This window comes from Mizuhopecten yessoensis, unplaced genomic scaffold (genome assembly GCF_002113885.1).
Source record: "Mizuhopecten yessoensis strain PY_sf001 unplaced genomic scaffold, ASM211388v2 scaffold213, whole genome shotgun sequence".
Lineage (NCBI taxonomy): Eukaryota > Metazoa > Mollusca > Bivalvia > Pectinida > Pectinidae > Mizuhopecten > Mizuhopecten yessoensis.
This window is the reverse complement of record NW_018403434.1, coordinates 1,785,268-1,797,775: the sequence shown is the minus strand read 5'-3', so window position 1 is coordinate 1,797,775 and position 12,508 is coordinate 1,785,268. Positions and strand designations below refer to the sequence as shown.

Genomic DNA, 12,508 nt, shown 5'->3' with positions numbered 1-12,508 from the left:
ATACCTATGTTGTCGTGTCCCGTACTAAACATACCCATGATGTTGTGTCACTTACTAAACTAACACCTGATGTCGTGTCCCTTACTAAACATACCCCTGATGTCGTGTTCAATACTAAACATACCCCGGATGTCGTGATCCGTACTAAACATACCCCTGTTGGCTTGTCCCGCACTAAACATACCCCTGTTGTCGTGTCCCGTACTAAACATACCCCTGGTATTGTGATCCATACTAAACATACCCCTGATGTCGAGTCCCGTACGTAACATACCCCTGATGTCGTGTCCCGTACTAAACATACCCCTGATGTCGTGTCCCGTACTAAACTAACACCTGATGTCGTGTCCCGTACTAAACATACCCCTGATGTCGTGTCCCGTACTAAACTAACCCCTGATGTCGTGTCCCGTACTAAACATACCCATGATGTTGTGTCTTAAACATACCCCTGCTGTCGAGTCGTGTCCCGTACTTAACATATCCCTGGTATTGTGATCCATACTAAACATACCCCTGATGTCGTGTCCCGTACTTTACATACATGTACCCCTGATGTTGTGTCTCGTACTAAACATACCCCTGATGTCGAGTCCCGTACTAAACATACCCCTGGTATTGTGATCCATACTAAACATATCCCTGATGTCGAGTCCCGTACTAAACATACCCCTGATGTTGTGTCTCATACTAAACATACCCCTGATGTCGTGACCCATACTAAACGTACGATTGATGTCTTTTCCCGTTCTAAACATTCCCCTGTTGTCGTGTTCCGTACTAAACATACTCCTGTTGTCTTGTTCCGTATTAACCATACCCCTGTTGTTGTCTTCAATAACAAACAGATTCCAGTTATCATGTTCCGTACTAAACATACCACTGATGTTGTGTCTCGTACTAAACTTACACCTGATGTCGTGTCCCGTACTAAACATACCCCTGATGTCGAGTCCCGTACTTAAAATACCCCTGGTATTGTGATCCATACTAAACATACCCCTGATGTCGAGTCCCGTACTTAACATACCCCTGATGTCGTGTCTCGTGCTAAACTTACACCTGATGTCGTGTCCCGTACTAAATATACCTCTTCTGTTGTGTCTCGTGCTAAACTTACACCTGATGTCGTGTCCCGTACTAAACATACCCCTGCTGTCGAGTCCCGTACTAAACATACCCCTGGTATTGTGATCCATACTAAACATACCCGATGTCGTGTTCCGTACTAAACATACCCGATGCCGTGTTCCGTACTAAACATACCCCTGTTGTCGTGTTCCTTACTAAACATACCCCTGTTGTCGTGTCCCGTACTAAACTAACACCTGATGTCGAGTCCCGTACTTAAAATACCCCTGGTATTGTGATCCATACTTAACATTCCCCTGATGTCGAGTCCCGTACTTAACATACCCCTGATGTCGTGTCTCGTGCTAAACTTACACCTGATGTCGTGTCCCATACTAAATATACCTCTGTTGTTGTGTCTCGTGCTAAACTTACACCTGATGTCGTGTCCCGTACTAAATATACCCCTGCTGTCGAGTCCCGTACGTACTAAACATACCCCTGGTATTGTGATCCATACTAAACATACCTCTGATGTCGTTTTCCGTACTAAACATACCCGATGTCGTGTTCCGTACTAAACATACCCCTGTTGTCGTGTTCCTTACTAAACACACCCCTGTTGTCGTGTCCCGTACTAAACATACGCCTGATGTCGTTTTCCGTACTAAACATACCCGATGTCGTGTTCCGTACTAAACATACCCCTGTTGTCGTGTTCCTTACTAAACATACCCCTGTTGTCGTGTTCCTTACTAAACATACCCATGTTGTCGTGCTTTGTAATAAACACACCCCTGATGTTGTGTCTCGTACTAAACGTACGATTGATATCTTGTCCCGTACTAAAAATTCCCCTGTTGTCGTGTTCCTTACTAAACAAACCCCTGATGTCGTGTCCTGTACTTGACATACACTTGATTCCGTTTTCCGTACTAAGAATAACCTTGATGTCGTGTTCCGTATTTAGCAAACCCCAGTTGTCGTGTTTCGTTCTAAGCATACATTTGATGTCGTGTTCCTTACTAAACAAACCCTAGTTGTCGTGTTCCGTACTAAACATATCCCTGTTGTCGTGCCCCGTACTAAACATACCCCTGATGTTGTGGCTCGTACTAAACGTACGATTGATGTCTTTTCCCGTACTAAACATTCCCCTGATGTCGTGTTCCGTACTAAACATACCCCTGATGTCGTGTCCCGTACGTAACATACCCCTGATGTCGTTTTCCGTACTAAACATACCCCTGATGTTGTCTTCAATAACAAACAGATTCCAGTTGTCGTGTTCCGTACTAAACATACCCCTGATGTTGTGTCTCGTACTAAACATACCCCTGATGTTGTGTCTCGTACTAAACTAACACCTGATGTCGTGTCCCGTACTAAACATACCCTTGATGTCGTGTTCCGTACTAAACATACCCCTGATGTCGTGTCCCGTACGTAACATACCCCTGATGTCGTGTTCCGTACTAAACATACCCGATGTCGTGTCCCGTACTAAACATACCTATGTTGTCGTGTCCCGTACTAAACATACCCATGTTGTCGTGTCCCGTACTAAACATACCCATGATGTCGTGTCCCGTACTAAACATACCCGATGTCGTGTCCCGTACTAAACATACCTATGTTGTCGTGTCCCGTACTAAACATACCCCTGATGTCGTGTTCCGTACTAAACATACCCGATGTCGTGTCCCGTACTTAACATACCTATGTTGTCGTGTCCCGTACTAAACATACCTATGTTGTCGTGTCCCGTACTATACATACCCCTGATGTCGTGTCCCGTACTAAACATTCCCGATGTCGTGTCCCGTACTAAACATAGACTTAACATATCCCTGGTATTGTGATCCATACTAAACTTATCCCTGATGTCGAGTCCCGTACTAAACATACCCCTGGTATTGTGATCCATACTAAACTTATCCCTGATGTCGAGTCCCGTACTAAACATACCCCTGGTATTGTGATCCATACTAAACTTATCCCTGATGTCGAGTCCCGTACTAAACATACCCCTGGTATTGTGATCCATACTAAACTTATCCCTGATGTCGAGTCCCGTACTAAACATACCCCTGTTGTCGTGTTCCTTACTAAACAAACCCTAGTTGTCGTGTTCCGTACTAATCATACCCCTGTTGTCGTGTTCCGTACTAAACGTACCCTTGATGTCTTGTTCCGTACTAAACATTCCCCTGTCGTCGTGTTCATAACTAATCATACCTCCGTTGTCGTCCGTAATTAACATACCCCTGTTGCTTCAATACCAAACAAACTCCAGTTGTCATGTCCCGTACTAAACATATCCCTGATGTTGTGTCTCGTACTAAACATACCCCCGATTTCGTTTTCCGTACTAAGCATACCCTTGATGTCGAGTTCCGTACTAAATATACCCTGTTGTCGTATTCTGTACTAAACATACCCCTGATGTCGTACCCCGTACTAAACATACCCCTGATGTCGTACCCCGTACTAAACATACTCTTGATTCCGTGCCCCGTACTAAACATACCCCTGATGTCGTGTCCCGTACTTAACTTACACCTGATGTCGTGTCCCGTACTAAACTATCACCTGATGTCGTGCCCCGTACTAAACATACCCTTGATTCCGTGCCCCGTACTAAACATACCCCTGATGTCGTGTCCCGTCCTAAACTTACACCTGATGTCGTGTCCCGTACTAAACTATCACCTGATTTCGTGCCCTGTACTAATGTGTTTGCTTGGTCACCATTACATCACCATCGTTCAACGGCTCAACCCCAATTACTGAGGCCATTATCAAGTGATTGAAAAATGAAAAATTCCAAATATATGACGTAAGTTTCAAATAACTTTGACTTGCAATGTCTAACGTCCACCATACACCGGTTGAAGGTTTAATACTGTTCAGTGACGAAATTAAACGACACCGATATAAAACCCGTATACAGCGGTAAGTTTTATAATGACAATTTCTAATTTTGTTATCTTTTTGTGTTGTGTTGTATACAGTTTTATTATATAATACAGGCTACTTCCGTGCAATATTGCCGTTCAATAAAAACGATATAGCACACGTACAACAAACATGCAAATGAGTCTCGTCACCGTGAGAAACAGGTCATATTCCGTAAACAAAATGGCTGACCGAGTTACTGTTTGCATTGATAGCAGAGGCAGGGGCACTGGGAGAATAGAATTAACAAACGAGTTTAATAAATTCAATATCATATAAACACGAGTGTTAGCTTCACAAATTCAACACCTGCATGTTCAAATTCCACTTGAACTTCTCCGACATACACACAATCAATGGCGAACATGTAACGGTCAACTTCATCAGTGTTCCAGTTTCATGGCGGATTCCACAGTGTATTTTCTGGCTCAGTGACAGGCGGAAACATCGAGGTTCACATTCACCAACAGCCATCTCCAAAGAAATGTGCTTGTGTTATAGAGAGTGACAATCACTCCAGTCCCTGTATGACCTTTACCTTGACAGTGCACGCGCCGTTGTGGCAAATATGTGACGTCACTGCTATTTTCGTAAACGCCAATTCGTTGAATGGTTTTCGTATAAAACATGACTATTAATGTTGTTATGATAATTATTAAAACATTGGTTGATGAAGAAAACATAAATGATATTTTGTTCATTGAAAAGGTTCTCAGGAAGAAGTTTCTGAAATTATTTTTTGTGGCGCAGCGAGCTCCAAACAAAATGCATGCAATGCGTCCTTTCGTCTATAGAGGAGACGTGTCAAGAAAAAGAGTGTTTCTCGAGTTATATGATAAACAGAGTCTTACACTCGTGTTCATGTTATATTGAATTTATTAAAATCGTTTATAAATTTCATATGAAATTAATAAACTCGTTCAATGAATTCAATATTACATGGACACTCGTGTCAGATCCTCTATTTATTTTACCTCATTCGCTAAATTCTGATCATTTTTCTGTAATTTTCAGGAAGTAGGCTCACATGTATCCGTGAGCTAATCTTCAACAGATATATAATCCAGAAACAGTGTGTTTGCTACATTGTATCTACGGTGTTAGAAATCCTTACATTTTACGCAGTAAGAGTGTTTTCAGAAAAAAAATGATGTCGTCTTTTATATGTCTAACTTTGAAACTCGTTATATATTCTGGACCTGAATGAGGACGAACTTACTCAAGTTACTCCTACAGATAGACTATGCTATCATTAAAGGCGACATGTAAAGTTTTAACGATGTTTATAGCGTTATATCTATTGACCTTAGCCACTGTGATTTTAAAGTAAATACCCTCGAGTAGATCTAACCTTTGACCTCTATCGAAATAAGCTTTCCGTACAGGTGTACACACATGACAGGCAGGACGGACAGGTATCGCACTCGACAGTAAAACGGAGGTCACGGCTTCAGAGGTAAACCTAAAGAAGACATCAGGTATGATATAACGTTATAGATGTACGATATGTATCCCTACATAGTTAATACACCACCCATTGTCTAACATCACTGATCAGCCTTCGTATTCGTGCTGTTAACTCAGCTCTATGTTATGAATCATCGATTTGTATTTGTAACTTTATTATCATTCTGTACAAAGAATGTTTCGGTAGGCTGTCATATGTTACATCACCTTTCATATTCGAGTTATCTCGCTTGCTTCGTCGGAACATATTCAGGCGATACATGTAATAACGAAATTAAGGACGCTGCGTCCACAGTAATAAAACAATGACGACTATCAGGGCATGATGATTGAGGACGCTGGTTTGTATGGGAAGAAACTAGAACGGCAATTAAATGATGACAGTAAGGGATTTTATGACAGATCGGACATATTGTCGACAGTTAGGATGCTGAGTCGACATTGAGGATGACATGCTGCCAAATGTCATACATTGTCGACAGTAAGGTTTTAGGGTCGACAGCAATGACCCTATGCCGACAATTAAGGGCGTAGGAAGAAATCGGAATAATGACATGAAAATAAGGTATTCTGTTTTGCTGTTGTATTTCAGCTCTGATATCAGAATCACAGTATGCAACTACAAACATGTCTGATAGTGTCGGCCGCTCTGCTGGTGGGCGTGGCCTATTATGTATATTACCCGTTCCCCGCTGACGCCGACCAGCCGTGGAAACAGATGATGTCTATGGTTCCAATACGTACCATCAACCACGTGGTAAGGTCAAAGGTTAAACTGTATTTTTTTCTGTATTGTTAGATAAATCGCATGTATAGTCCTGGTACATGGTAGCCTAGGGCCTTAATATAATATTATTTAATACATGTACTTCTATTTTAATTACATTAGAGAGTATGATGAAATACTTTTAAAGAAAAAAATCCAGGATTTTGATTCGTAACAAAATATTTGTCCAATTTTACATTTAAGTTTATAACTTATTTTACTTTAAACACATCTGATGTAAGAGAGGATTATAACGAAGGTGCGAACTGTGAATTCGTCCAGGCGGTCGGGGTCCCTGCTGGAATACTGAAATCGTTATTGCATGACAAAACATATTCTATACTTTATTTTTCCGAGTACAGTGTCATTTTGGGGAAAGGGTTGGCTACTCCTCATCAGCCCTTTGTAGGAGATGGTTTTCTCTATTTCTGATGTCAAAACAGGAACTGAGTGATGAAGATTTAGAGGTGAGACTGTAAAGTGAAATATAACATATTCCTGTATACAATTAAACACTCGCCATCTCCATTGAATGATTAGTGGGGACAATAATACGACGTTTTCTATTACAATGTTGAAACATTCTTAGAACATGTAATTGTTTCCTCACAAACACATTTGGAAACATTTAACTGATACAGAAATTCAGCAGTTGGTGTGTTCTTGTGAACTTTACAATAATCAAGTGAATCAGTGTATAAGTCAATTGGGCACCTGAACGTTAATTATGCCTTTATACATATTATACTTTATTGTGAGTACTACACCTATATATTTAATATAAGTTTATGTCAAGACTAAATACTAATCCTATATCTCTAATTAAACACCATGAAAATGCATTTAATGTTAACAATGTGAATACTATATCGCTGTCATAGTAACAGAGCTATATATCATTACAGGTAACAGACACATTGTTTGGAGGTGTCAAAGTGAGACTCTATATCCCGAAGGAATCGAACCCAGAACACACAGGCTTGGTGTACATTCATGGAGGCGGGTGGTACCTGGGTAACGTCAGTATGTACCCTCATACTAAGTGTATTTTATAAAGTGTTTACGTCACAAGCAGGTTGACTCTGCTGGTGGACTCTCAGTCCCCAATGTTAGCTGAAACCTTGTAGCACGGACTTGTTTCGGCACGGTTTACACGAAATACTAGTGTAGGAATAAAAGATCTGTTACAGACAAACGGATCACTAACATTACAAGTGTTTGAAAGGAATTTTATCCCGTTCGCTCTTTTCTATATCTCAGAACAATTTAGACAAAACCTTCAATAATGCTGTTAAATTGTTGACTTCTGTATCGTCTTGCTGGAGTGATTATGTACTTCGTACTTTAGGATTTTTTCATGAATTATTTTTCTTATTTTGCTCAACAATTTTAAAGGGGTTAACATGGTTTAAAAAAGAACTGCCAACGCTGAAAACTCTATAAGATAATTTCAAAACCATTGCCTCTTTTTCACCCCCTTTTTACTTTGGGAAGATTACATCAGGCCATATGATATGTGAGTAACCGTGTATGCATTATGTTTGTATTGGAAAATATTACCTGGCTGGTATCCAGTATTTCATATTTTTGTGCTAGATTGACATCCCCAGGTGTAGCAGGGTTTGCCGTCCTTTCGCTTGTTGAGTGACACATAAGGACTGGATATAGTAATTTCGTAAACTAAAGAAGGCACTTCAAAAGACTTTATTCTTCATATGTTTAAGCTTCGAGTTGGTTCATTGCTTTATCTCTTTGTTCTGTATGTTTTTATGTCTACATGGAGTTCATATTCTTAATTTATTTTTATTTCAGGATGTTTTTGCGATTGCTGCCTTAATATTTTTCCAATTGCTTTGTCTACAGACATATATGATAAGAAGACACGTGACTTTGCCAGGTCTCTGAAGGCGGTCGTCGTATCAATTGAGTAAGTTTTTGTAGGCTTGATATTCTGTCTAAGTACCAATACTCTCTGCGCTAAGGTAATTGCTGATTTGACAATAAGGCACCTTCCCAACTGTCGCTGATTTGCACTCTCAATCAACAAATGGTTGATGTAGTTAGCGCTTCGGAATTCCTTGTTGTTTTCATTGGAAATATAAACAATGCATTAGATCGATGAAGCGTTGTTGGCGATTTCGAATAATTTTGTATGTATACTTCATATAAACTTCATTTATTATGCAACAATTATGAAACAATTTTTTTCAACTTATAATAATCACTCTTGTTACGCGCGCGTAGAGTCTTAATGTGGGAGGAAACCGGAGTAACCGAGGAAATCCCACGTGGTCGGGCAGGTAACCCTATACCTTTTCACGTCCGATCGGGGAATCGAACCCCGATCACCTTGGTGAAAGGCAAGTGAGCTATCCACTGCACCACCCGACCACCCAATGATAAGTATGTCTCCATGTTATTGGGTCCCTGTTTTCTTGGAATATGACGAACATGTCAAGAGCCTGCACAACACTGACTTCTTAAGTCGAACAGTCATGCTCGCGAAAGTAACGCTGTGAAGAAGCGACTCTTTCAAATGAAGACATAATTATCAGCTAATCAAAGTAACGTTTTTCGGATCATATCCTAGTGAAGTGTAGACACTATTCAGCCTGTAATGAGGTCGAACTCCGGCAGTACTCCTACAGGGCTGTTCTGCTGTTGTGTTGTATGGGAAGACCACATAAGTGAACGGTTTTCCTCTATGGCAAGCCAAGTTGTCATTTATTCATTGAGCAATGTTGATCCAGTACTTAACCAAATGATATAAGATATCTTATATATTATACAAGATATCTAATAAATTATATAAGATATCGTATAAACATATAAGATATCTTATACCTTTTATAAGATATCTCAATTAATTTTCCTTGTAAGATATCTTATTAAGAAAAGTATATGCGATATCTTATAAAGAACGAGACTCTCGCGAAACCGACAAAGAAGAAATCTTTGAAAATGACTGTTCTCGTTGTAAGGTCACATCCGTTTTCGTTGGCGATATTTTGGTTAAGTAATGGATCAACATTGCTCCATGAATATTTTTTTTTTTTTTTGAGATATCTTATATGATATATAGGATATCTTATTTAGTATATAAGATGTATAATAAAGTATATAAGATATCTTATAAAGTATATAAAATATCTTATAAAGTATATGAAATATCTTATATACTTTGGTTAAGTGCTGGATCAACATTGCTCCATGAATAAATGACAACTTGGCTTGCCATATTCCTCCGTCTTATTGGTTATATGGGAGAGTAAATACAGATCCGCTGTCCGTATTGTAACACTCAGTAATGCTGCCTGTTCTGCATGTACGCTCTATTTCTGATAATTAACTCGATTTCAGAATAGTACGACTATGTGAGGTATCATGATTTCAATAAAAGGTTGACATGTTTTATTGTGTCTTCACTTTGAAATGACCATTAAGTGGCTAAATCATCAGCGCAAACCTTCGTGATATGTCCTTGGCTTCTGTAAGCTTGTACTGTTTTGCATGCTTATGCATTTTCTTAAATATATATTATAAGTGATGCATAATGCATATTGTTATCCCTAGGATCGATAAAATGTGGCCAATAGATGTGGCACGCATATTGTTTTTATTTGAGATCCGTAATGTACAGCGACATCTATTTTGAAAACAATAAATAAGATATATAATGATAAGCTATATAATCTGATATTTCACAATATTTCATACGTGGTACAAATTTAAAAATCACTAATATACAATAAAATACAAACAAACGAATTACATATAAAACATCCTTCCTTTTACTTCCCCTTTTGTGATTAATAACGAAATCGACTAAAGGCGAGATGCCCTATTTGTTTACATAGTTACAGACTGGCACCGGAACACCCGTTTCCAGTTCCTTTAGAAGACTGCCTTGCTGCCACGAAACATTTCCTAGGAAACGCCAAGAAGTATGGAGTCAATCCGAGGAGAATAGGGATCGGAGGTACAGTACACATAAGCCACTGAGATGAGTTAATATCAATTGTCGTTCAATTGGAATTCATACGGAAGAAAGGCTGACTTACACGCAAATGCTCAATGTATTTAATGGTATAGTATCATTATTACATATTTTCATCAGGTTTTATGCATCAGTTTACTGATTTTTTAATAGAAGTGTTATTGCTATGTATTTTTATGCATTAAATGAAAGTTTTGTACACAAAGTTTTTAGAAAATAATGTCTCAAAACAGGTGCTGCTAATATACGTATATACCCTTACACCAACGCCTAATACTAGATACATGTGAAAACGATTAAATGCACCAAACTCAAACTGTTGGTCTTGAAAATTGCTTGAATTGCTCCGAATTTTTATATATGCAGGTGACAGTGCAGGAGGAAACCTTGCTATGGCAGTAGCTTTGAAGCTAGCTAAAGAAGGGGAGACAGGGGAGCCAACTCTTCCGCCACTACGTTCTTTATCACTCGTGTATCCTGCATTACAGATAGTGGACTTCAACCTGCCTTCCTACGTCGATTACACAGGCGGACCATTCTTACTAAATAAACAGCTAATGGTTTCAGCATGGCTTACTTACGCCTTCGGCAATGAGAACCATCTTACAGATTTCTTCAATAACAGACATATGTCGCCGGAGTCAAGACTAAACCTGAGACGTTTTGTAAATAGTTCTTTGCTTCCCGGAGAATATATTGATAGAAAAGTGAAAGACAGTTCTAGTTTCAACAAACATCTTGCTGAAGAGGTAGGAGATACTCTTTCCAACCAGTTTTTGTCGCCATTGCTATCTAGTGACGAAGATTTACGGAAACTTCCGAAAATGCTTTTGTTTACATGTCAGTACGATCCGCTTTTAAGCGATGGTATCATTCTTGTCAAGCGTCTGCAAAACCTTGGAAATCCCGTTGTGTATCAACATTTTACTGGCGTCCAACACGGGTTCTTCTCGTCAAGGTTTGTCATGACGAAGGGAAAACAGGCATTAACAGCGTATAAAGAGTTTTTGAAAAAGGAGCTATGACATGCTATGTGAAATAACAAAAAAAAAGTAATTTCTTTTTAACGTAACGGATGTGAATCTGGTATAAGAACAATAGAGTGATTGTCATGTTTAATTTAAATCACAAGGGTCATTCAAATTCGTTGCATTATGACACAATGCCTCGCAAATATTTCATCTCGGTTAGAAATTGGAAAGTGCATAAGATATTGATGTCATCATTTGCAATTAAGTTTCTGATAGAAGCAAACTCCATCTCTGTCGAGATGAAGGTTGGCGATCGTGTTTATCGAAATCCCGTCAGTTTTTGTTTTTCAAAATAAACAAACAGCTACGAGTAAAGCTTCATGTATTATCTTTGAACCTGTACATCATAAACAACAAACTGTCTCAGGAGTAAGCTCTATGTAGATTATACCGTCAACATTTCATGTTATTGTTCAGTTGTCGCACACGTTGTAATGTCTTTTCACGTCGGTTGATCGAACAGTTTTAGTCACCCCTGGGGGAACCCCAGTGGGGACTATTAATTTTGGTTTTAGTCCCAGATTTTGACCTCTGTAAGGAGGGCTGTTGTGTATCTTGCTTCTATCGAAATATACCAGGCGCTAATTACAAGCACTTGGATAACTCAGATATCGATTTCCTTTTTAAACAGGAATAACATAAAAACTAAAGGCGTTCCAAATTCCCCAAGGGAATTACATATAACCTAAAGATGTTCAGAGTATGAATCAGGCACCTTTGAGGTTCCCGAACGGGTAAACTGTCGTATTATAAATTGCTATTGACTGATTTAGATATTTAATGTCTGACCAACGACTACCGTTAATATTTGCGTATAGCGCGCACTTTGTTAAGGGGAAAATGAAGTGTCAAGAAAGGGGTGTACACGATACTCAAGAACAATCCAAAACCAGTCCTTGGTCGCGACCATTTCTCGTAAATTTTTCGAGGATTTTCGGAAATGTTTTGATATATGCTTACAGCAATACAACTGCTAAATTTCGTTGAATAATCCCTGATTGCATTGCCAATTTAACAATTACGAAAAGTTTCAAGTTTAAGTCACATAATACTATAGAATCGGATAAATAAACTCGAGTAAAGTAGGCTCAACTTTTCAGGACGTTACGTTGTGAATTGATAAATACCACGTATCGGGAAACATAACGAAGAATTGCATCGGATTTATTACTCTGTTGTTAAAATGTCGTTCTTGGGTAAAATCTTGCTGAAATCTAG

At 39.1% G+C, this 12,508-nt stretch overlaps 1 protein-coding gene across 2 annotated transcripts; it reads left to right on the top strand.

The window, feature by feature from the left end:
- Window positions 1-5,407: 5,407 nt before the first annotated feature.
- Window positions 5,408-11,595, top strand: LOC110464178 (arylacetamide deacetylase-like). 2 transcript variants are annotated; one of them, XM_021519368.1, is made up of 7 exons: window positions 5,408-5,485; window positions 6,089-6,253; window positions 6,625-6,729; window positions 7,168-7,285; window positions 8,126-8,189; window positions 10,120-10,241; window positions 10,626-11,595. In XM_021519368.1, exons 2-7 carry the CDS (start codon window positions 6,110-6,112, stop codon window positions 11,282-11,284), a joined length of 1,212 nt encoding a protein of 403 aa, XP_021375043.1. In that variant the 5' UTR covers window positions 5,408-5,485; window positions 6,089-6,109; the 3' UTR covers window positions 11,285-11,595. The 2 variants fall into 2 exon arrangements, with proteins under 2 accessions (XP_021375043.1, XP_021374966.1); XM_021519291.1 differs by having other exon boundaries at window positions 5,408-5,507.
- Window positions 11,596-12,508: the final 913 nt, after the last annotated feature.